General features: G+C 51.3%; 3 protein-coding genes across 5 annotated transcripts in view; 1 reads left to right on the top strand and 2 right to left on the bottom strand.

Annotated features, from left to right (window-relative positions):
* The window catches only part of GAB2 (GRB2-associated binding protein 2), a 61,515-nt gene extending 52,338 nt beyond the window's left edge, over window positions 1–9,177 (top strand). For both annotated transcript variants that reach the window (XM_008566097.1, XM_008566104.1), the window contains 6 exons: window positions 153–247; window positions 1,399–1,663; window positions 2,475–2,565; window positions 2,906–3,008; window positions 4,140–4,265; window positions 5,165–9,177. In XM_008566097.1, the coding sequence (XP_008564319.1) occupies window positions 153–247; window positions 1,399–1,663; window positions 2,475–2,565; window positions 2,906–3,008; window positions 4,140–4,265; window positions 5,165–5,308 (824 nt within the window). In that variant the 3' untranslated portion in view covers window positions 5,309–9,177. The remainder of the gene's footprint in view (window positions 1–152; window positions 248–1,398; window positions 1,664–2,474; window positions 2,566–2,905; window positions 3,009–4,139; window positions 4,266–5,164) is intronic.
* A 114-nt stretch (window positions 9,178–9,291) lies between these two features.
* The window catches only part of LOC103585175 (ubiquitin carboxyl-terminal hydrolase 35-like), a 22,137-nt gene continuing 7,255 nt past the window's right edge, over window positions 9,292–24,173 (bottom strand). The window contains exons 1-7 of one of the 2 annotated variants that reach the window (XM_008566078.1): window positions 20,844–21,092; window positions 16,229–16,422; window positions 14,689–14,782; window positions 13,821–13,927; window positions 12,612–13,322; window positions 11,872–12,442; window positions 9,292–10,879 (exon numbers count right to left, since the gene is read on the bottom strand). In XM_008566078.1, coding sequence (XP_008564300.1) covers window positions 10,712–10,879; window positions 11,872–12,442; window positions 12,612–13,322; window positions 13,821–13,927; window positions 14,689–14,782; window positions 16,229–16,422; window positions 20,844–20,981 — 1,983 coding nt within the window. In that variant the 5' untranslated portion in view covers window positions 20,982–21,092 and the 3' untranslated portion in view covers window positions 9,292–10,711. Of the gene's footprint in view, window positions 10,880–11,871; window positions 12,443–12,550; window positions 13,323–13,820; window positions 13,928–14,688; window positions 14,783–16,228; window positions 16,423–20,843; window positions 21,093–24,173 lie in introns of those variants that run through there. The other variant, XM_008566085.1, reaches the window with a different exon arrangement.
* The window catches only part of LOC103585270 (ubiquitin carboxyl-terminal hydrolase 35-like), a 2,414-nt gene continuing 1,124 nt past the window's right edge, over window positions 22,884–24,173 (bottom strand). Inside the window, exons 3-4 of the mRNA XM_008566174.1 lie at window positions 23,961–24,171; window positions 22,884–23,141 (exon numbers count right to left, since the gene is read on the bottom strand). Of these exons, the coding sequence (XP_008564396.1) occupies window positions 23,005–23,141; window positions 23,961–24,171 (348 nt within the window). The 3' untranslated portion in view covers window positions 22,884–23,004. The remainder of the gene's footprint in view (window positions 23,142–23,960; window positions 24,172–24,173) is intronic.

The raw sequence follows: 24,173 nt of genomic DNA, 5'->3' as shown, positions 1-24,173 counted from the left end.
TAGAAGTAATACACATACCTTACCATTTGGGGTTGAGAGTAGTATCTTCTGGAGTATCAGTAAAACCCTGAGCAACACTGGTGAGGGTATGGGGAAATGTCAACACAAGGGTCAGCTGTGAGTACATATGGATTTCCCTTCTTCTGCCATAGCTTCTTCCTGTGAGACCTACGAGTACCCCCAGCGTGGGGGGGAGAGTGCAGGCCGGTCAGCTGAGTCCGTGAGTGATGGAAGCAGTTCTTTCCTGGTGAGTGGGTTTAACTAGAGGTCCTTATGCAGCCTTGGGTAGGTAAAAGATCACACCCCCTGGAACTAAAAGCACAGCCCCAAAAGAGTGATGGCATCTCCCTCTTAGGACTCTGCCTAGGTTCTTGTCTCAGTTCTGAACCTTGGGTTGAGTTTTTGGACAACTAAAATACAGGTATCCTAGTCTGGAAGAAATGCGTGTACTTAGGTGGACTGGATGACAAAGTTCACCAATCCTTGTAGGTAAGCAGAGAGGGTCCAGAATGCAGGAGACCCAGGCTCTGGGTTGTGGATCTTCTAAAGCAGCAATCCTACCCATCAGGTCTCACCTGGAGGAGGGAGGCTGTGATGAGACACTCCAGGCAGGAGGGTGCTCAAAGTCGGGCTGGGTGGCAGAAGTATGACTTGCATGCTGGATCCCAGGCTGCCCTCTGGAAGGAGCTGACACAGTTTTCCAAGGTGTCAGGCAAGCAGACCAGGGCCTGACTGAGGGTGCACTGACAAAACAGTGAAAATTAAGTAACCAAGGCAGAAGCAGCTTAGTTGTATGTCCGGGCAGACAGGGCAGGAGGTAGAAGAAGGCTGTCGCCAGAGTTGTGGTGTTGCACAAGTCTGTGGCAGCTGTGGCTGCAGCATGGTGGTCACCCACGTACCTGGAGTCAGCCCTAGGCACACTAAAAGCTGAACTGGGGAAGTACGGCTGGCCCCAGACCTCACCTTCCAGGGCCGAGACTCTTAATAGGCTCCTTGCCCTGATCAGGGCCTCAGATGCTGCCCTACAAACACTGAGTGGATTTGAGGTAGAGGGCAGGTCCTGAACCAACACAAACCTACACAGTCCATGGCCTGTGCTACCCTCTGCCTTGTTCAGGTTTCCAGAAACCTGAGTGGACCCAGCCAGCAAGGATTTCTTATACTGTAGATTTATCACAAATTATAGGTGGATCCCAAGGGGCCATGAAAGCCAGAAAGGACTTCCAGACCTCATTTCTTCCTGCCTCCCACTCTGCTTTCATACTTGGTCTTCCCGAGGTCTTCATTGTAGCTTCAAAGTATAGCTAACCCAGACATGACTTTTCTTGCCTTGATATAAATTCTCACCCCCTTTTTTCTTCTTGCTGGTGACAGCTATATTTCTTTCATTCTCTCTAGCCAGGGAAAACAGTTGTGAGCCGATCGGATAGCACCAATTCTGAAGACAACTATGTGCCCATGAATCCAGGTTCCTCCAGCCTGCTGGCTATGGAACGAGCAGGTGATAATTCCCAAAGTGTCTACATCCCCATGAGCCCAGGGCCCCATCACTTTGACTCGCTTGGCTACCCATCCACAGCCCTTCCTGTGCACCGAGGCCCCAGCCGAGGAAGTGAGATCCAGCCACCCCCTGTTAACCGCAACCTCAAACCTGACCGGAAAGGTAAGTCCACTCTTTCCCCTGGACAATAGCTGGGGACTATTTGCATTTGCTTAGGGATCCAGGTGGACTTGTGGTGTGTTACTTTGGTCAAATCATTTAAATTTTCTGAGCCTTGGTTTTCTTATCTGTGAAATGGGGATAGTAATTCCTGCCTCCTGGGTTTATTTAGAAGAAATGACTCTCATACATAACAGGTGTTCAGTAAAGTTAGATCTGTGCCCCCTGCAGTGTAGACCAGGAAGAAGTGCTGGAGTTCTAGTTCCAAGTCTGACACTACCACACTCTGCTGGCCTGAGATCAGCAACAGTGATACAAAGGGAGGAGGAGGATGACTGGGCAGAGAGAGGCCCCTGTGGGTCTGGCCAGCAGAGAATCCAAGTCCTGGCATGTAGAACTGAACCCTTCAGGGCCTTGTGCCATTTACCTTCCTCCACTGGGCTGCATAGTCCTGTCTAGGAGCAACAGGGAGTAGTCATGGTGACTCTCACCATTTCAAATACGGTCTCTTGTTTTTATATCAAGTCATAAATCTGAGGAGAAAAATGTGTTGTCAGACCACATGTCCCCATTTTGGATTCTGAAAATACAATTACCGTAGATACAGTGGAAAGAATATATAATTTAGAATCTGAAGACATGACTTCAAGGCCTATCAACGTGGGCAATTACATAACCTTCCTGAGCCTCAGTTTCCCTATGTAAAACTGGAATGACTGTGAAGACCTTTATAAATATGCATGTGTGTTATATGTAAGTGTATGTGTGGTGGTGGTATTGCTTTCTGATTACTGACTTTCTATTCCTGCTCCAGCAAAGCCAACACCACTTGACCTGAGAAACAACACCGTCATCGATGAGCTCCCCTTCAAATCACCTATCACCAAGTCTTGGTCTAGGGCCAAGTGAGTATTTTTGGAACCAGGAGCTTGGAGTTGGGCTGTTAGGGTAGACGAATGAAATGGTAGCTGGCCTTCCGTGGAATGGTCAGGACAGGTGGATTTTGATGTTCATGCTGTCATTAGCTGATCATGTCTCTTGATCTCTTGGGGCTTGGTTTCCTCATCTGTAAAGGGGAGAAATTATACATACCAGCACTGTGTCAGATCTTAATCTGATAATGGAAGGTGAAGCTCAGATGGCCAATGTCTGGGTCTGTGAGGGTCAGGGCCCAGCTAGAGGTTAGAAAGACAACAGCAGCCATGTGGCTTCCCCAGGGTTAACTTTGTTTTCTTCCCACAACAGCCACACCTTCAATTCCAGCTCCTCCCAGTACTGCCGCCCCATCTCCACGCAGAGCATCACGAGCACGGACTCAGGAGACAGCGAAGAAAACTACGTCTCCATGGTAAGTCTTTTGGAGTTCACTGGAATAACTCCTATCAGAGTCCCTGGGATCCACCTCTTAGTTCCCCACTTCCCAGCTTAGCTAACTCACCTCAGCCCAGAGATTCCTTTCATTATTTGTATTTAGTCTCCTGCTACAAATCTCTCTTGAGCACATGTGTATCAAGCAGTGAAAGTTATCTTTAGATATAAGGAAGATATAGTACTGCCCCCACGTAAGTCTCAGTCTTAAAGAACAGAGGTGGCCAGCCTCTCTCTCATGACTGTGACACAGGCAGCACAATCCATGCCCTTGGAAAAGCAGTGCTGGAGGTGTCGTCTCAGCAGTGGGGAGACACACGTGTACATAACTCACTGTGGTGAAGCCATAATAGAGGTATAAACACAGGCAGAGCATAAGTTTTCTGTCTGAGATTTTAATTGGAAAGGGCATAGCTGCTCAGTACCTGATAGTTGCTGCATAGATATTGAAAGAACAAATGAACCAATAACTAGTCAAGCAGCCAAAAATGAAAACATAGGACTGTCACATTTTTCATTAGAATAAGACTTCAGGAAAGCCCTAGACAAGGTGGTACCCTTCTAGAGCAGGAGCCTGGATGGAGACAGAATCTGAGAGCATGCACTGGAAGAACTGCCGAAGGAACAGAGGTTCTGTGCAGCCTGGAGGCAGGTGACTCTGCTCACATCTTGAGGAGCTGGATGAAGGAGCAAGCTGCTGTACTGTGACTTCCCCACTCTAGGCCAGGGTGGGAGTTTCAGAGCAGCCAATTTAGTGCAACAGAAAAAACCTTCCACCATCCAGTACAAAAAGAAAATGTGCTGCCTTCCCTGGGGCCTCTCAGGAGAGAGTGTAGATGAGATCTGGCCTGCTGCCCTGTAGGGGAAGCAACATTGTGTGTGGATTAGCACGGGTTTGGGAGTCAGAAAACAGACCTGGTTCCCGTCACTCCCCAGCTGTGCAGCCATGGGCAAATCACTTAACTTCTCTGAACCATAGTTTTATCTTTGTCTTAAACAACATGAACAGCAATAGTGAATTAGTAGCTCTTATTTCCAGAGGTTTGTTTTAGTGGGTGGTGAGTTAGTCTGTTTCCTAAACTCACTAACAATTTTTTCCTCCTTGTGATAGCAAAACCCGGTGTCTGCATCTCCCATTCCCAGTGGCACCAACAGTCCAGCACCTAAGAAGAGCACTGGCAGCGTCGATTATCTGGCCCTGGACTTCCAGCCAAGCTCCCCAAGTCCCCACCGCAAGGTATCTGGATTGGAGGTGGGGGGTCAGAGCTCTCTGAGCCCCAGGGGAGAGAGTATGGAGGCCAGGTGCCTCCAGCACTGAAGAGCAGCACTCAGCTTCCCTCCCTCTCCAGTACCTGGCATTTATGACTTGACTGTGCTTTACTCTGGGTCTTAGAGGCTCCTGTTCCTCCTTTCTCAGAGCACAGATACCCTTGGTCCCTAGAACCTCATCAGTCAAACCATCCCCTTGGTGTAGAGATAAGCAAACGAATGCACATAGAGAGGCCTGATCTGCTCAGGGTTACAGAGTGAATGAGTGACAGATCTAAGACCCAGGGATCCTGCCTTCTTGTCCTGAGCTCTTCTGTCTGGATGTGTCCCAGAGCCCTGCCATTGATACAGTGGCCTTTGGAAGGCACTTCGGGCCTAGGAACATCTGCCTAGGAAGCACACTTAGCCAGCTCATCTAGGCAGCAGGGTGGGGAGCTCCACCTCAGCATAGTCCCTCTCACAGGGTAGATGTGAGGGTCACCAAGGGGACACACATAAAGATCTGTGGCTTTATTGGTCCCCAGCAAATTCCTTCCCCTGGATAAATGGCCAGAGGGAGGTGGGCAGAGGCAGAGGTGAAGGCTTGGACCATCCACCAGGCCAAGAAGAGCCTGGGTCCTCCTAGGAGCTGGGAAATAAGAAGGGCTGGCAGGGCTGTTGCATCCAACAGGAGAGATCATTGTAGTTCAGGCTATACAGCCCACACTCAGAAAAAGAAGACAGGCTCCTGAAGCCGGTCAAAGTGTCAGGCAAAGGCCCCTCTCCTCTCCCCATGAGACAACTCAGGAAGAGCCCATACTCCTCTTCCTCCTCCCCACCTTCCTGGTAACTCACAGCCATTCCTGCTTTCCCACTCTGTCCCCTTAGCCATCCACATCATCTGTCACTTCCGACGAGAAGGTAGACTATGTTCAGGTGGACAAGGAGAAGACCCAGGCCCTGCAGAACACCATGCAGGAGTGGACAGACGTGCGGCAGTCCTCGGAGCCTTCCAAGGGCGCCAAGCTGTGACAAGAGGGCCTCCAGGCCCAGGGAGGGGCCAGGTCTCCAGAGCTGGCTCCCCATCCCTCCTCTTCCTTGCCCCCCTCCCACCTCCTCTCCCCTCTGCCACTATTGGCCTTCAAAGCACTTGACATCAGGGACCCTGAACCCTTCCCCTGATCGAGGCACTTCCTCTGCCCACTCGGGGCCCACCTGCGATTTTTATCAGTAATGGCCATTCCTCAATCACCCTAGTTAGGAGCTATTGCCAAAAAGCATCCTTCAGCCTCTTCCTGTCCTGTAGACCTGACTGTCTACCAGATGGTTGGAGGGAGGGTTTGGGGCTCTGAGCCAGACTCTACACCTCACATTTGGTCCTAGCCCTCAGCCCTCTTCCCTCTGGCCACTGGGCTACCTCTCTTTCAGTCCCAGAATAAGACAAGTCGTCTTGCTGACCCAGAGAGCCAAGGACCAGCAGACCAAAGTGGACATGGACTTTTTCATCCCTGTTTTTCTTGGCAGTCAAGAAGCAATGCCACCAAAAGATGAAACAGTCGAGAAGGAAGATCAGAGGTGGTCTTGAGGGGCAAAGGAAACGGATTCCCAGTGTAGAAGTGCAATCAGCACCTGCAAGGGTCCCCTACTTTCAGGCCAAGGCCATGGCAGGGCAGCTACTGTGGAGTAGGAGAGGCAGAAGGACGAGGACAAGAAGAAGGGAAAGCTGATGATGATGGGCACTCAGAACAAGAAGGAACAGTGCTTGGAGCTCAGGAGATTAGGGTGACAAGGACACTTGGGGTCAGGGTCCCAGAACTCTGGAGCTACAGGATCATTCTGCCACTCTCTGATGAGGTCACTCGGGGACAGAGGATAGTCCTCTTCCCCAACACCATCGGAGGGGCCCACACCATGCTGGAGAAGCTTGGATGTGCCGTGGGAGTGCCAGCACAGGGGGTGGGGATGGGAGGGAGGGAGCATGGTGTGGGTGGAGGTGATACAGGGACTGACAGAGACCCTGGGACAGTAACAGGCTGGGCAGAGGCCACAGTGGGGATGGTGCAGCAAGTGAGTTTCTGTGAGGTGGGCATGTAGCAGCGGAGGGCACAGAGGTAACCTAGTGCAGTGCCCACAGCCGTGCAGGGGACACAGGATGGAGCAGAACATGAAGGGTGGGAGAAGCCATGTGCCTGGCATGTGACAGGAGGCCATCCCCAGGATGAAAGGAGGGCAGGTAACGCAGAATCAGGGAGAAAGTGGAGCAGAGTCAAGCCTCGAGGGTGACATAGGGGTGTGGCTGGCAGCTTGTTTCAGGGCCCAGGGCAGGAACAAGACCGGTCCACGGTCTTTTCTCAGCTTATCTCACCCTCTGCTGCTCTCTAGCATTCCAGGTGCCATGTTGGACTCAAACTTGGCTGCAGGGACCTCAGATCAGCAGGGTAGGAGGTAGGGCATTGCCCAAGGCTCTTTCTCCTAAGCCTAGGGAGGGGGTATCTGAATTGTTTATGTTGAAGGTTCTTGACCAAATTTTCAAGAGTCTCAGAGGTCCCAGGGCAGATCAAATATTTCATCCTACCCTGGAGCGAAAAGACCTTCTTCCACCAAAAAAAAAAAAAAAAAAAGGACTTCCCACCATGTTTGATGCGGGTGGCTGCGACTCCCTTTCAGCTCCTGTGAGCATGCACACCTCACCAGACCAACGGTCTGGCCATTCCCTACAAACTCCCATCCTGGGAGGAGTTGTTTCCTCAACAGAAGCTCCTCTCCTCCTAGCATCAGTTCAAATCAACTCAAGGAGCATCTATTAATGGCTGCTGTGGCCAAGCCCTGGACTTGAGCACTGAGAACACAGGAATTAATCAGAACTTGTCCCTGAACTAGAGAAGGTCACATTAGGTGAGGAAAAGGACAAGGACACAAGACAGTGGTGACGGTCACAAGGGAGGATAAAATGCTGATGGGGTGCAGAGGAAGTAAAGACAACTTCTCAGGGAGGCTGGCGCCATAGGCAGGAGGTGGAGATCAGGGAAGGTGTTTCCTAGGAAGAGGTGCCTGAGGTAGGCCTCAGAGGAGGACAGGTCAGATTACAGGGAAGGAGGACAGGATGTGGGTCCAGTGGAAGGAGGAGGGAGATATTTAGAAAGCCTCGTGCTATGGAACAAAAGACTTTTGGGGGTGTCCAGCCACTCAGAAGTGCTGGGGCCATGCCTCAGTGTTCCCACAGGTGTAGTAGTAGTGGTGGCTGTGGCTGCACCCGTTTGCAGGGTGCTGGTTCACTATGCCCAGCCCTGTTTCTCTTTAAAGCCCTCTACAAGGGGTCTCTATGGCAGGCAGATGGACCTTTAGCCACTGCCAACCGTCTGCCCCCAGCAGACTACAAGTGGGCCCAGGTGTTGATGCTCTCCATTTCCAGCAGCCTCCCCTGTTGACCCCAGGGTGCCATAAACCTGTTAGCATGTTCTGAATGTCCCAGGATGTGAAAGAAACTGGATGGAGTCTTCAGAGACTGAGGTGTTCAACTCTAATCCCAAGGAGACTTCCTTACAACTCTTGGTTCCCGTGACTACCACAACCCTCAGGTGGAAGTGGGGGTAAAGAGGGAAGGAAGGACAAGAGAAAAGGATATCGGCCTGTTGAACGTAGAGCTCTCTGGTTCACAAACCCCAAACTACCAGCTGTGTCGAGCATGTACCCACCTCTCCCCACAAAGGGTAAAGTGAACTCAATTTAAAGAATTGGTCCATTGGCCTATCCGTGGGACAGAGTCCACCTCTCCTAGTGGCCTGGCAAGGACAGAGAGCCCAAAATGGGGATGCTTTTCAGCCAGCTTAACTCACACAGGACTTGTCCTGCCTGGGGCTCTCCAAAGGAGCCTTCTTCACCCACGTCCAGCTCCACCCTCTGCAAGGTTAAAGAAAAGCTAAATGAACAACGAGAAAAGAAAATGGTGTCTCCATAGGACCTTGGTTTGCTTGTCTGTGAAACGGGTGGTTGGATGAGATGGTCTCTGAGGTCCCTTCCATGGCTGAGGCTCATCTGCTTTAAGAGGGAACTCCCTGCCTTGTAAGTTCTCTCCAAGGCCTGGATTGGCATGGAGCAAAAGCACCCAGAGCATAAGCCAATTAACCCAGTCCTCTCCCCAGCTTGATTTTGGAGAATTGTACATTTGAAAACATTAAAATATGCCCTATTCCTAGGACAGAAGCACAACCATTCTGAAGTTATTGGCACATGGGCTCAACTCTCATCTGTCCTTTGGCCCCTTTACCTGGGGCTAGTCTCAGCCTGATCAACCCTACCCACACCCCTTTGCTAGAGCTCTGCAAGGGTGTAGGACCAGAGAGAAATTAGCACTTCTTCCGTCCAGGCCTTCATCTGTAAAATGTGGGGAAGAGGCTAACTTCCTGGGCTCTAAAGCCCCTCTGAAGAGGGCCATTTTTCTGGGGCTCACCAAGGTCTCTGTGGCCTGCCCACTGGAGATTCAGGCTGTCCTGTGATAGCTGGTGGTGTGTGTTCTTGTATTCGTTGGCTACTTGTGTCTTGAAATTTAGAATTGTTTCTCACAGAGTTGTTGCTATTTGTCAGGAAGAGAAAATGGGCTAGAAGAAGCCCAATCTTAAGTCATTGTCTTGTTACCATTTAAAATTGACATTTAATTTTTCAAATCATTGTTGGTGCCTAATCACTTAAGTTATTAATTTATTTTGTTTTCTTTAAAAAAAAAAAAGTTTGTAACATATTTATCCTGTGAGTAGGTCTGGGAGTGGGTGGGGGGAAACAGTGTTCAAGTGGGTCATGTTTTTGCTGTGGTGACACATGGTACAGGCCTGGAGCTTGCAGGTCCCTTTTTACTATGGTGTTGCAGCAGGACGACAATAAAGTCCATTAGAAATTCAACCAGAGAAGGCTGCTGGTGTCTGTTTTGTCTAAAGGGGCCGGGGCATGGAACTCACACACATTCTTGACAAGATAATCATTTCAGAATTGTTTCTGGAATGATCCCAGGAACGCTGGTGTGCCAGTCTGCACTATTTCACTTTAATAAGACATAATTGCTTATTTTTCTTGGCTGAGGGCAAAAATGAATCCTCCTGATCTCGGAATCTGTTGTTTTCCTAATCTGTAGAATGGAGATTGACTAGCATCTGCCAGTTCATCTTAGAAGGCACACTTACAGGAGAGTCTAGAGATGGATTCTGGGAGTGACTCGGTCTCTGAGACTGTGCCTACTGGCCCACTTTCACAAGTCCCTGAGGTTGGACATCTTCAGGGTCTGTAAAATCTCTAGCTGTTGGAGTGCCAGGCCCACCTGGTAGGTGAGTCCACACCTCTAGTTACACAACACTTCAGTACTGAGGGCTGTCACCTCTGTGCTGTGTTCTCACAAGTCCCTGAGGGCAGGCATGTACCTCTCTTTACCAACAAGGAGCCTGGGCCCAGTTACAGCAGACATCAAAGCCACTGGGGAAGAACGACATCTTTCAAAGGCTTCAGAGAACCTAGTTTTATTCCTGATTGAGAACATGGGTCTCTTCTCTCCACTTAGAAGGGGCTACAGCAGTGTCAGGGCACGATGCAGTCAACATCTGTGCTTCACCAGACCACCCGGCCCTCCAGCAGCTGCTCTTGCAGCAATAATGGCCAACTGATCAGAGCTGCTGAGCCAGCCAGCTTCCTCAGATCAGATAATGGCTTCATGAGAAACACACATCTCTGAAGTAAAATAAGGACTCTCTGCCTAAACCAGAAGGAGGTGCAAGTGGTGGCATCTCAGGCACTGAGGAAGGTGAGCGGGAAGGGAGACAGGTAAAAGGAGCTGGTACACATGGGGCAGGCATCCCTGCAAGGCCTCTGGAACCCCTCAGAGAAACAAGAGGTGACACACAGCCCCCTTCTCTGTGCAAGGGCCTGGATCCCGCTGTGCTTTTCATGCTACAGAGCAACAGTTGTCTGAAAGGAGAAGGAAGGGAAATGGCTGGCAACATACTAGAGCTGAAGTGCAGCCCTGTGTGCTGAACATAATCAGGTTCCAGCACAGGTAGCTGCTAGGGGGGTGAGTGGGGGTTGGGGTGGGCAAAGCCCAGAGTGTCCATCGAAGTTGCTTCCAGTTAACCAGGACACTTGGGTGTAAAATCTTAATGGGACTGATCCCAGTATGAGGGCCTGAGGCCCAGTTTAAGGGGCTTGGGTCTCACCTCCATATCTGAGTCTCTGTGTGCCCTTCAGGCAGAGGACCGATGTCCTAGAGGCTCCCTCTCCATCTTTCCTGCCCTTGGAAGGGCCTACATCAGGACTGGGCCTGCCTCCACAGCCTCTCAGACAGAGCAGCGTGGCCTGGGACCTGGGCTCCCAGAAGGACAGGGTCAAGGCCTCCCCTGAGGTTGGCTGTGGTGCCAACCTCCACACAGGTGGGAACAGGCCAGGTGAAGGTTCACATTAGAAGACCAGTCTGTGGAAGTCACCACCATTGCCACCTGCTGGGCTGCAGCCCCCTGGAGAGCCTTCGTCCTCATCCTTGTCTTCATCAAAACCCCTCCCCCAACGCGGAGATGCGGGGAGCGCAGAGATGTAGGCTGCCCTGCTCCGTGCCTCCTTCTCCTGCTCCTGGGAACAAAGATGAGGGCAGGGGAGGAAACTTAAAATGCAGACCCTGAGCCAAAGTCCTTCCCTCACTCCCTCCCCCAATGCCACCCAGCACAACACTTCTAAGTGGTTCCTCTGGTCCCCAGGGCCAGGATACACAGGAACCACAGCTTCTGTCCTTGAGGCAGTGCAGCTTAGTGGCAGGGTGGGTAGGGTGAACCCATCCTTCCACCCTACCATTTAGGCTTCAAAATCTCTCCTCCTCATCCCAATAAAAACTCCAGTCCCTTGGAAGAAAAGAACTCATTCATACTACACTGTGACTAGCTGACAAGGATTGTAGGGCACCAGGAAGCAGCAGGTCTGGGGACTTTGATGGTAATGCCACATCACACAGGAACATCTCCACCAGCTTCCTGAACTCGGCTGTCTAGCTCCCCACCTCTGCAGGCACAAGGAATGGAATCTGCCTTTGAGAAAGCTCTTCCTCCTGAAATGAGGTCAGCCTCACAGACTCCTAACCACTGACCCCGCCTCCACCTGGATAGCCTGGCAGGAATTTAACAACAGGCCCATTTGTGCCCACCCAAAATACCTACTCCAGGTGCCAGCATCCACAGGTCCTGCCATGGCTGTTCCAGGTATCTATGGCTAGTCCCCATCCCTCTAGTCAAAGCGCTTGATGTTCCAGTTGCTAAATATTTTTATTCCATCCTTGACTCTAAAGAGTCAGAGGCACAGTTAGGTAGGAGGTGCTACTCCTTCAGCACACTTACTTAATAAGTGCATGATTAATTATCTAGTGTCTGTTCCTCTAAAATGAGGGGTTATGTCTGTCTAGGCCACCAATATATTTCCAGCACTGAGCAGTTCCATCCACTGAGCACTGGATGGATGGATTAAAAAAAGGAAGAGACTTGAAGAGAGGAGCAATAACTTATTAAAGCCAGTGGTTGCACTGGGACCAGACTCCCTTCCACCCAGGAGATCAAAGATCCCGATGGTCTGCTCACCTGCAGGTAAAGGATGTTGTCTTTGGAAATGGCTTCCATCAAGTCCTTGTGGAGGGTGGGCTCCGCACGGACTCTGGGAGAGCCCAGTTCGGCCTCGGGCCCCTCCTCAGGACGCTGCCGGTAAAAGAGCACATAGGCTGTATCCTTGGGGAAGAAAGAGGTGACGTTGCTCACAGACTCGAAGGAGGAGAAGGATACCCGAGTGTCATTGAACAGGTACCACTGGTTCTCGGGCTCTGGTCTATCGGCAGTTCCCAGAGAAGGGGCTGGGCGGGCAGCACCCTCTCGAGCATAGCAGTAGTAGTGACCACTCTCCGAGGACACTCCAGAGTGCACCACGACGCTGCAGAGATCATAGGCCTGGCCCTGGCCACCAGCCAGTGGCAGGGGGGGCAGCAGGGGTATGGCGACATCGTCCAGGATCTTGCGGCGCCGCATGGTGCGCAGGTCGAAGGAGAAGCGCAGCAGCGTCAGGATGAGGTAGCGCGGCCCCTGGCTCAGCTCCACTGCCTTCTCGGCATCCTGCAGGGAGGCACACGACTCGCAGTAGTAGCGGTTCTCTGCTGTCAGCCTTGGCGACATCGTCCAGGATCTTGCGGCGCCGCATGGTGCGCAGGTCGAAGGAGAAGCGCAGCAGCGTCAGGATGAGGTAGCGCGGCCCCTGGCTCAGCTCCACTGCCTTCTCGGCATCCTGCAGGGAGGCACACGACTCGCAGTAGTAGCGGTTCTCTGCTGTCAGCCTCTCAGGGCACAGGAAGTAGTTGACCAGGTCCAAGACAGAACGGGAGCCCTCTGGGCCACACAGCTGCTCTGCAGAGCGGGCGGCAGCATCCCTGTGGGTCCCTGGTTCTGGGCTGTCCTCGTCATTCTCTTCCTTGTTCTCAGCTTCCTTCTTCTCCTCCTCCACCTCTTTCTCCTTCTCTCCCTCCTTCTCCCTGGTCTTTTCTTTCTCCTCCTCCTCTCCTACTTCCAATCCCTCCTTCTCTCCTCCCGCTTCCTTCCTCTCCTCCTTCCTCTCCACCTTGTCCTCCTGAGTGCTCTGCCCCCCAGCTCCCTGGGAGTCCAGGCCTTCAATGTCCAGGATGGTGGGGGGTGCATCCCCTGTGATGCAGAGTTTCCTTTGCCTCCGAGGACCCACCCTGCTTGGGACCTGGGCTCGGGATGTTGGGGGGAGCTCCTGGGCTCTGATGTCCTCTGCAGGGAGCATCACGGAGCCCAGGCGGCGGCGGCGTTCAGGAGGAGGAAAGGCAAGAGAGAGGTCTGTGAAGGCCTCCTCCCGGGAGGAGACATTGAAGCAGCGGAGACAGCATATCCGAGTAATGATCCTGCCTCCGAACATTTTCTCCACAGCGGTTAAACTTGGGCTAGGGGGTTCCTCAGGCGGGGAGGGTGAGCTGGACTGCTTGAGCTTTTGGCAGATCCTTGTCCCTGTTTTCTCCTCTTCATGCAGCCTGAAGCAGAGAGCACAGGGTCTGTGTATTCACAAATGGGTCCGCTCACCTTGTTCATGCCCACCTACCTTCCTCAGCAGACACAGGCACACAGGAGTCTGCACAGGGAATACACATACACGCACCTAATGGCATGCTAACACACATCCACGCAGGAGCCAGCACACACTGCACTCACCTGCACGCAGGCACACCAGCACAGTATGTAAAGACTTGCTGGACCTATGTGCACATGCCCCCAGGGCAGTGTCGAAGATCCACACACAGCACACGTAGGCACAGTGACCCCTCCCCACAGAGGTCACTGTTCAATTCAGCATCACCAACCTTCCCTCGCACTTAGCCCCAGCCCCACACTCACAGCACACAGCCCTTTCCCCAAGCCTTCCACAAGTGCAAGGCAGCACTCCTGTTGCCAGGAAGAGTCGATACAGCTCAGAAGTGTCCGGCTTTCCCCCAGGAGCCCTCTCTGGACTTGGAGCCCCCAGCCTCCCTTACCGATCCAGCAGGTACTTCAGGTACTCTGAGCAGTCCTGCTGGGTGCCGGGGCTGAACCAGGGTGTCCAGGATGCAGAGAGGAAGTTCTCTGGGGAAATGGCAGGCCGCTAGGATGAGGCAGGTAAGACAAGGTCAGGATCAGGAGGCCACTGACCACCCAGCTCTGCAGCATGCTAGGCCTGAGAGTCTACCTGGGTCTCTTCCCCAAACTTCCCGGCCTCCTCACTGAGGTCCTCCCACTTCCTAACTGTCCCTGACCCCAGCCCATCTCACAAGTCCACGCAGCCTGTGAACAGGATGTCACGTTCATGGAGATGAACAATACTCTAGGAACCTGCTCTTCCCTGACACACCTTATACTTTCTCTCCACGCCTTTGCTCCAGAGTGGCCGTCGACCTGCCCCCACCCCACCCCCACCCCCACTCACAACACACTGCATTTCCCTCTGTTAAAGCACAACAGTTGTCATATGCAGGTCCATCTTCCCCACCAGACTGAGCTCCACGAGTCAGGAACTATGGCTCACTCATCTGTGCCCCCACACAGGGACCTGCAGAATCCCTGGCCAAGGGCTTTCAGTTCCATGAGGGCAGAGATGAGATTTGTTTTGTTCACCTCTGTACCTCAACAGCCTGGCTCTCTGAAGGGAGAGATTTGGACAGCACAGAGCAGAGCTCAAGGGGCCACTCCCTCTTCTGCCCTGTTGGCCCCACAAACCTGTGCCAGCCTAGACAGGGGCCCAGTAGCTTACTCCATCAAGGGGGAGCTTATAGCCAGATGCAGGCAGGTCCTGGCGAAGGCAAGGGTGAAAGTGCAGAGGCCTGACTGGCCCCCTCTCCACTCCGCCCCCACAACCCCTGCACTCACCTGGCTGTGCTCCAGGAAGGCAAAGAGCCACTGCAGCTTGGTCATCAAGGGCTGTGAGTTGTTCTCAGTCAGACGAAGCACACAGTGTCTGAAGCTTCAAAACAAAGCAGGAGTACCCATTGTAAGCCAAGGGCACCCAAGAAGCTGTCACACACCCACATGACAAACAACCCACAGCCTCCAGGCCGAAGTCAGAACAGATAATTCTAGCTCAAGTTGACGCCAGGGGCCAGGGAGGAGGAGCAAGTGAACGACTTGGCCCAGAGTGTCTAAGGTCAGGAGCGTAGCAATGGCCTTGGTTTGGATGGTTTGGGTTCCATGAGGGCAGAGATGGGATTTGTTTTGTTCACCTCTGTACCTCAACAGCCTGGCTCTCTGAAGGGCAACACAGGGGGACCCCTGCAGTCCCTTCCAGTTCTGACACCCCGTGACTCCAGGATTCAAAGATTCAAACATCCTAAGGCCCTGCTCAGGGCTCCTGCCCCTAAAGCCACCTGTGTTATTCCCCTGACCTCAAATGAGGGAGGCAGGGGTCAGTGTGAGGAAGATGCTGGAAGAAGAGGACACTGTGGGAGTAAACTGGCTCCTGGTGACAAAGGTCTGATGTTATCAGAGATGGGAAGGAGCCACTCCTGACCCCCACATTCCCTGGAACAAGCCAATTCCCAGGCCTCAACTCAGCACCTGTTCTCACAAGCAGTTCTGGGCAGACCCAGTCATGCATTTCTCCAAGCTAAGCTAAGCCCACTGCACAGAACAGCACTACTCAAAGTGTGGTCCACTGAGCCAGTCTAAAACAAGGTAAGTTCAGAAACTCAGTGAGCACTAGAGTTTTTTGCGTAGAATTTTAACATTATTACAACCATGCAAACACATGATTATTTTTCTGGTAATCATTTTGTTGTATTTTACTGGCCCAAAACAAAAAATTAGAAAAAATAGTCCTTCACCAGACAGTTTGAGAAGAACAAGTAGCAGCACCTTAGAAGATTTAGAGATCAGCTCCAGCCTCCTCCTCCTGAACCTGAAGCTCAGGGAAAAGAAACTGACTTGAAGTCATCCTATGAGCCAGAAGCAAAGCTTACTTTCACTGAATCAAAGCTGAAATGCTGAACGATTTTAAAGCAAGCCGTAGGTGGACAGGTAGCCACAGACAATAAAGATGGTATGTGTTTCATTAGAGAGAGAGACGTCCAATACAAGGGTGAGTGGCAGTTCTGTTCTCGAAAACACAATCCACCCCCATGGACTCTAGGAGAAAAGCCAGTAATGTCGACCAACCCAGAGCAAACCCACTCCCCTGCAGCCCAGCCCCTGAAGCCCCACCTTGAGTTACCACCCAGTCCTCACCTTTTGCCTTGGCAACAGCCTGAGGCCCTCTGGGGCCTCTCACCTGCCCTCATGTATCACAGACCTCAGGGAATCATGCCAGCAACACAAAGCAAGGCCCACTCTCTCCAACCCCCACCCCTTCTACCTCTCACCAAAGAGACCAAAGGAGAGAAGCAAGACAGACAGGGAATTCAAATGCAGCACCTACTCAGAAGCCATGAACAAGGCCTGAAGGATGCTGTTCACGTAGCACGTGTTGCCCAGATTGATTAAGCCAATCTTTCCCGTGTCGGACTTGGCCATGAGCCGGGGGTAGAAGCCAGCCAGCTCACTCTTCTGGGAGGTCCACGCATCCTGCCCCAGTAGCTGCTTGATGCGGTCCTCATTGGGAACATGGAGGTCCTGAGAAGGGAACATGCAGGCAGGATGGCGGGCACCAGGGTCAGCTCGGAAGATATCACCTCCTCTGGGAAGCCTTTTTGGACTACAGCCAACCCCACAGCCTCCCTGACACACTGCCCTACAAATCTTCTAGAGATGTGTGTCAACAGCTCCCTGCTTACAAACTCATCCCAGGTTCTCATCTTAACATGTGGGCTTTCTATATGTTATTATGGGTCATGACTGCCTTAAGGTGGTATAATTCCCATTTTATAGATAAAAACACTAAGATTCAGAGGGAGAAAAGAACTGTCCAGGGGCATACAGGCAATAAGTGAAGAATCTGGATGTTCTTAGAAGAGCCCAGGGTATAATAGATGCTAAGCAATGACAGCCCTTGCCCACATCCAGGGGTGTCAAGATCTCAATTCTAGCCCTGACTCTTGTCCTCACTAGATGCTTGGCTGTGTTCAGGGAGCCTGTGCCTCAGTCAGTTAACCTTCCTAGGCCTCAGTTTCCTCGTCTATCAAGTGAGGATACTCCTACCTTATATCAGTTTGGCATTCTATACTTTCAAGGCGCTTGTACACAATGACGTTTCCATTTTCACCTTCTACTTTTAGATCTGCAGAATCAGTTTTCAAGAGAATTAGTCACCCCCCCTGGAAATGGATCCTACAGACAGGATGGTGGGAGGACCCCGGGGTGTGAGGTATGGGTCCATGGTCACGGGCTCAGGGATTAGCATGCTTTCCCACTCATTATCCTTTGTCACATTAAACAGCTGTCCCTAAAAGAATATTACCAGGCACAAGTTCTAACAACAATATATTTTAAAGAAAAATACCTAAGCACAACATAATTTTATTTAAAAGATTTAAGCGACATTCACAACAGTTCCTATTCTTATTTCCAGATCCTGAGCACAATGCCCTAGATCTGTCCAAAGCTCCACAGAGCTTCAAACCAGCTTAGCACCCAAAGCCCTTCTCTCCCCAGTGCACGTCCTTTGGCTACCAAGGAAGGTCATGCTCAGCAGTGGTTTAATATTTTGCTTGTGCATTTACCAGGATCACTGTCAGATCATTTATCAGGTTGGTCAGTCATATCTCACAGATAAGGGGGGAAAAGTAAAACAAACCCAAGGAGATGCCAGAGGACAGATAAGAAGATACAGGCACAGTATCTTCTCTCCTAGTCCCCCGCTTTTTTTTTTCTTATTACACCCTATCCAATCCCCCCGACCTCCCGCCACCTCACACAACATGAACAAAGACAAAAAGACAGAAATAGGCACAACCCTACACACACATGCACGTGCACAAAGATGCAAAAATATCCACACCAGGAAAAAAAAAATCAAATGCCACTTTTCTCCAAAGAAGGTAACTTCATATTCTTAGGAAAATAAAACAAAAACTTCCAAATTCCAAACTCTCAAGCTCCTAATGTTATTGGAAATTTACATACAGTGGCTACCTTGGAAAGGACCACAGCTCCCAGAGAAACTGCCATAACCTGATATATCTAAGAGAACTTTCCAGAATTTATGTACAAAGGAAGATGTATACAAACAAGGATGTACTTATAGAACACGTGTGAAAAAATTTTATAAGCAATAAAGTCCTATAATTTGCTGTCTTGCCTCTCAAACTGGCTTGTGCCAAGAGGTATTCAAAGCCACATTATAAAAGTAGCACATTCTGGAGTTATACTCTCCAATATTCAATGAAGAAAAATATGCTTATATTAAAACAAGTGTTTATAATTTTGAAGCATATACTTGAGTCTTTGAGATAAAAATGAATTTGTGGAGAAACTTTGAGCCACGTGAGGGTACTTTGGGTAAGTCCCCACCTCTGATACCACGTACTTCACTGGAAACATTTGAGAAGCCCAGATCTACTGGATTAAGCAGAGTGGCTCAGCCTGGTTCAAGGCACTGTGCTGAGATTCTTCTGATCTCCCCTGCACTCCACTGACAACACTACCAGCCAACTGGACTTGCACATCCCCACCTCCATGCCCTTCCCAGACTCATCTGGAGTGTCCTTCTCTTGCCAGTCTCTATCCATCAAGGTCTAACTCCTATATCCCCTACGATGCTTTCCAGGATCTTCTCAAGTGGGGTCCCTATGCTATCCATACCTGTCTTATAAAGCCTAACTCTCCACATCTACTGGTACATTTGCAAGGACTGGTGTATTTGCGGACTTATCTTGTCCCCTGGGTCAGACTGTCAGCCCTGAGTATGCAAGGCCTGGGTCTCACTCATCTTGGACTTCTCTTGTGCCCAGTACCAGGCCATGCTCTCTCCTCTTTGTCCACTCCCATATTACAGTGTTCTTCACTAAGGTCATGTTGTGATCACATTCTATTCATTCACTCACAGACATTCACTGGGCACAGAAGACAAAGATCAAAATGACATGGTCCCTGCTCACCAGCAGCTCACAATCGAGCAGGAAACAGAACAGTCCCAGAAGCTCAGAGCTCTTGATCTACCCTCCTTCTGATGCCAAAAACCTTGGGTAACATCCCCAACAAGTAGAAGTCCTGTCTCCTCCACTCACCCACCCCAGTGACAGGGAGCACATGACCTGTCAGGGCAGCCCCTTCTGCTGTAAATTAACTCTATAAAAAACTCTTTCTCATGTGAAGTTTGAAAAACTGAAAAGATCCAAGTAAATGCCAGAGGTTTTGTTCGTTTTATCTACTCTCACTCATGATGGATTGTCCCTTTGTGGTTTTTTGTCATTTTTGGATTATAAATTCATCTTCAGAACTTTCTTTATGGCTTGCTATGTTTCTACCCTATGTTCAACCAGGTATTGCAAGTTTATAAACACTTTTAATATTAGTATCTAAGCTTGGGGGTCCCACAACCCCAAAGATTATCTAAATTTGAACCCCTAAACCCACATGAGAACAGGCTACTGATAAGTTTCCAAATCCAGAGCCCAGATCAAGCCAGAAAAGTTTCCTTGATGCCTATTTGGGACTATGTATATATTTTTTCTATATCATTCTTTTGCTAGTAGTAAAGCCTTTCTTGGGTCCTGGCTTTCAGTGGGCTTTTAAGTGCCAGTTCCCTGCTGGGCACAGGCCTGAAGCCTCACCTCCCATCCCCATCCACTAAAGCCCCTTGGTGACCAAAGGTGGCCATCTCACCCCTCCTCCATCCCCATGTCAGGGCAAAAGAGCATCAGTTCTCACTCACCATCTTGGAATTCAGTTCTCTCTTCCTTTCTGGCCCCTGGGGATTTCCCTCTTACTTTCCTGCAAGCTCAGCTATGTACTTAAAAAGATGTTTGTTATATTTTAATGAGCATTTCTAGATGTTTTGTAGTGAGATACTTTTCGGGTTATCTATGCTGCAGAAGTGGAAGTCAGACTGGAGGTTCTGGAAGGGCTGCCTACTGAGACATCTTTACCCACACTCAGACCTACCTTTTGTATCAAGCAACGGGGAAGGGCTGAGCCATCTGGGGCCCTGGCTAGGTCTCTCACTACAAGTCAACACACTCCTCCAAGTCTCACTTCCTCATCTATGACACTGAAATAACAAAGTCTTCTTCATAGGTTTCTTGTGAGCACCAGAAGAAAAAATAATACAGGAAAACACTGTCAAATGTAGCACTATCTACACGTTAGTTATTGTTGGATCCTAGCAACCTATCAAGCCTGGTGTAGAAACCCTTTCTTCTGTGTAGCATCTTTTCCTAACTGGAAAAGATCTTTCCCTCCTCTGGTTCCTCACTGCTCTTTGGCCAACCCTCAAAGACATTTTCATAAGCTACTTAGGTCAGGGCTTCTTGTCACTCCCACATTGAGGAGCTGCAAGCTGCAAGCTCCCCAATGGAGGAGACTTTGGTTTGCCTCATTTGGGTCCCTAGTTCCCAGCCTGACCTTGGAACAAAGTCAGGCATCAGTAAAGACATGTGAACAGGTATAAACAATCCCTGCTCTGGAGTACTCATAGTCTGATGGGGGAGATAGAAACACAGACAGACAGTGACAACCTGTGACAGAGGGATGCACCAGGGCTTGGGGAGCTCAGAGAGGCCCTGAACCAGCCTGTCGGAGGCTTGGGGTGTAGGTATTGTGAGTTATCAGGGAAGGCTTCCTGAGGGAGGTAACACTTGAGCAGAGCCTCAAAGGATAAGGAGAAGCTATCTAGACAGAACAAGGGACGGGCTACAGTTAGAGAGAACAGCATGAGCAAAGGCTCAGAGCAATATGAGAGGATGACCCACCCGTCTAGGGAGCAGTGGGTGGCTCACTGTACCTGAAGCACATGGTGGACTTGGGGAGGTGACAGGAGACAGCCAGGGACCAAATGATAGATGGCTGCCACCAACCCACAGCACGGCCTTGAGGAAGGCCCACACTGGCACCTGTGTCAGAACATGGCAAGGGACAAGTAAGGGACTGTCACTCACCTTGATGGCCTCCATGACAGGCTCATACAGGTCTGGGAAGCCTGGGAAGCGGAACACCATGCAGTGGACCAGCTCTGCCAGCTGCTCCAGGCAGCTGGTCCCCGAGTTCGAGTCCTCCTTGACCAGAGAGGCCACCATGGGGGGGATGTGAGGAAGGAGCTGTGAGAGCAGAACGGGGTCAGGCTCAGCTCCAGCTCAGCCCTGGAAGCACCCAGCGCTCTTTGCCGTGGGGAGGTGTACCCGCCTGACCTTCATCCCCCGGCCCCAGATGGGGCTCTAGTTCTGCAGGCAAGTGATTCCTCTACAAGACCCATGACCTAAGATACCCTGCCTCGGTTTCTGCACCTGTAAAACAGGATCAATAATACCCTCTCACAGGTGAGGGGACGCCTGAGCCCAAGCCCCAGCAGTTTAACCTCAGCCAACTGACGTGCCCCAAGAGCCTGAAGGCCAGAGTGACCAAGGAGTTGCTGCCCAGCCAGGAGTGATGCTGGGGCTGCGACACAGTCTGAAGCATGGGCCCCAACAGAGCATGGGTGGCAGCCTCTGGGGCAAACACCATATTCCTCTCACAAATGTTTACATATCAAGCACCTCATCTTCACCAGGACTTTATGTGGCAGCATCATCATCCCCATTTTATAGACAAAGAAATTGAAGTTAGGGAGGTATATAGTTTGCCAAGGATTTCACTGTGGCTTATGGGAGAAGCTGGTGTCTGAACCAGGTCTGAATACATAGCCTGTTTCTTTTCTCTGTGCTATAGAGTTTTAATGTTCAAAGCCAGTAGGGTGGTTTACCATAATGTTATAATGGACAGAGTCAGGCCACAGGAACTGGGAGCAGGGGAGCGCAGGAGAAGGATGCAAGGAAACAAATATCTGTCAACCCCCAGTATAAGTACAGCAGGCTCTTGACAAATATCACTTCGTTTAATCCCTTCCCACCGTCCTAGGAGTTTATACCTGTTCTAGGCTCTGAGAGGTTAAATGCCGGCCCAAAGTCACATCTGGCAAATGGCAGAGCTGAGATTCAACCCCAGGTACCCCCAGTCCCTGGTTCCCTGCATTTCCCACTACAACAAATTGGGAAGCATGGAGTTTCACTGCCAGGTCCCAGGGAAAGGCAGGCTCAGGCTGTCCTTCCCAAAGGAGGGCCTTAGGACAGCAGAAGGGGCACCAAGCTGGAGGCTGGGCCACCTGTGTGCTGGTGGCCAGCAGATGTAGGAAGGACACTGGGTGGGGAATCAGACCAACTTGGCTTGAATACCCCTGTACCACTCACCAGCTATGTGTCTGGGACAAACGACTTAACCTCCCTAAACTGCAATTTCTTCTGGAGAAATGGAGAATATGATAGAACCTCCCTCCCAAGGCTGTTCCAGGAACGATCTCATTTCATCCAATTTAATCCTCACAACAACCCTTTAGGATGGGATCAATTATACTGCATTTAGTTGAGGAAATGGAAGCATAGACAGGTTGAGTAACTTGTCCAAAGTCACACAGGCAAGAGGTGGTAGAGGCAGGATTTGACCTCAGGCAACTTACCTCTAAAGCCCACACTCTTACCCGCTAAAGACAAGGAATCCCAGCAGGCCTTTTGAGATGGTGGATCTGCACATGGGTATGGAAAGAGTGGCAGAGGGAGGCATGCCAGGTGGATGGGGCCTGCACAGGCAAAAGCCTGCAGGCAGGAGGGCAGGCGATATATTCTAGGATCACCGGACAGGCAGGTGCAGCTAGATCACAGGTATGATGACATTCAAATGAGGTGGAGGATGTGCAAGGGTTCTGTGAGCTGAAAAGCACCCAAGTTCTGTTCCTTGTATTCGTGAAACTCAGAAAGCACATCGTAAAGTGCTTTTGCCTTCTCATACCACCCCGTGAGAGCCTGAAACTTCTTATACCACCACCCACTCTGCTTTTGCGAAGGGGAAAACTGAGGCCGAAGGGTCACTGGCATGTCCAGGGTCACACAGCTGGTACCTAACCTGACAGTATCACTACAGCAGGGTTCTCTATGTCCCCCATCCAGCCAGGGCTTGGCTGGATCCAGCACAGAACACGGCTCAAGAAAGGATGGATGACTGAGCAAGCCTGAGGGCCTGGGCTCTCTGACACTCAGTCTAGCCCAGCACCCCCACCCGGCCCTCAGCACCTCACCTGCTGATGGCAGTCAGCATCTGGGAATCTGTCACACTGTCATCATTGCTGAGGTTCCGGACAACACCATCCATGAGCTCCAATGGGAGGTGCTGGACCACACTGGCCAGGGCGCTGGACGGCGGCTCCTCCTCTGGAATAGGAGGCTGGGCTGAGCTTGGTAGGGCAAGCAGGCCCCTCCCCTCCTCCACCACCCGATGCTGTCAAGGAACTAGGCTGTGCAAAGAGCACATGCGGATGGCCACCTCTCTTCCTACAGCCTCAGCCTCTGATTCCATGTTAATTTATTCACTCAACAAACCTTCACCGGTACTGCTTTGGGCCCAGTCCTGTGCTGGGCAGAGATGAAGTGCTAACCCCCAACTGTGGGTGTATGGGCAAGACCTCTAGAAGGGGTAACACTGGAGCTAACCAGAAAAGGTAACAGTGCTGTGTGGACTCGGGGGGAAGAAGACACTCCAGGTGGAACTACACAGAGGCCCAGAGGTGAGACAGCGCATTTAGTTATCAAAATTTGTTGTCCCAGGTATAAGGGCCGAGTTTAACACTGCAGGCTCCATGAGGTCGCCAGACCTTCACCTCTGCCTGCCCAGGAAACCTTACCCTGCTGCCAAGTGCTACCTGTCTCAAAACTCAGGACTTGCATCAAGCCAAAGGCCATAATGAGTCCCCATCCTGTTGGCTTGCTAGGCCCTCTCCGGCCAGATGGATGCGTGTCCTCCTCACCACATCAGGCAGCGTGCTCCTTCCTGCACCCACCACAAGACAGGACGCACAGGAGGTGCTCAGCATAGCCTCACGAACTAAACTAAAGGGCACGACAGTCACCCACCCGGGCATCCGCCCGTTGCGCACACATGCCGCACGGCCGGGCGGGCACTGACACACAGAGACCCCACACATCCACCGCCAGCCCAGGCACCGCGCCGGGCCCGCCCCGCTGCACACGCACCTGTGCAGGAGATGACGGCGAACAGCTCCTTGAGGCAGGGCAGGATGGCAGCGGGCTGCGCTCGCCACAGCTGCGCCAGGAGCCCGCTCACCTGCTGGGCCTGCTCCAGGAACTCCACCGCGCCCTCCTCGCCCTCGGCCGGGCAGCGGAAGCGGCCGAGGCAGCGCACCAACTGCTGGCAGAAGAGCAGGCGGTGCGGGCCTTCGGGCACGC

Source organism: Galeopterus variegatus, unplaced genomic scaffold, assembly GCF_000696425.1.
Source record: "Galeopterus variegatus unplaced genomic scaffold, G_variegatus-3.0.2 Scaffold15, whole genome shotgun sequence".
NCBI classification, from domain to species: domain Eukaryota; kingdom Metazoa; phylum Chordata; class Mammalia; order Dermoptera; family Cynocephalidae; genus Galeopterus; species Galeopterus variegatus.
This window is presented reverse-complemented; position numbering and strand designations above follow the sequence as displayed.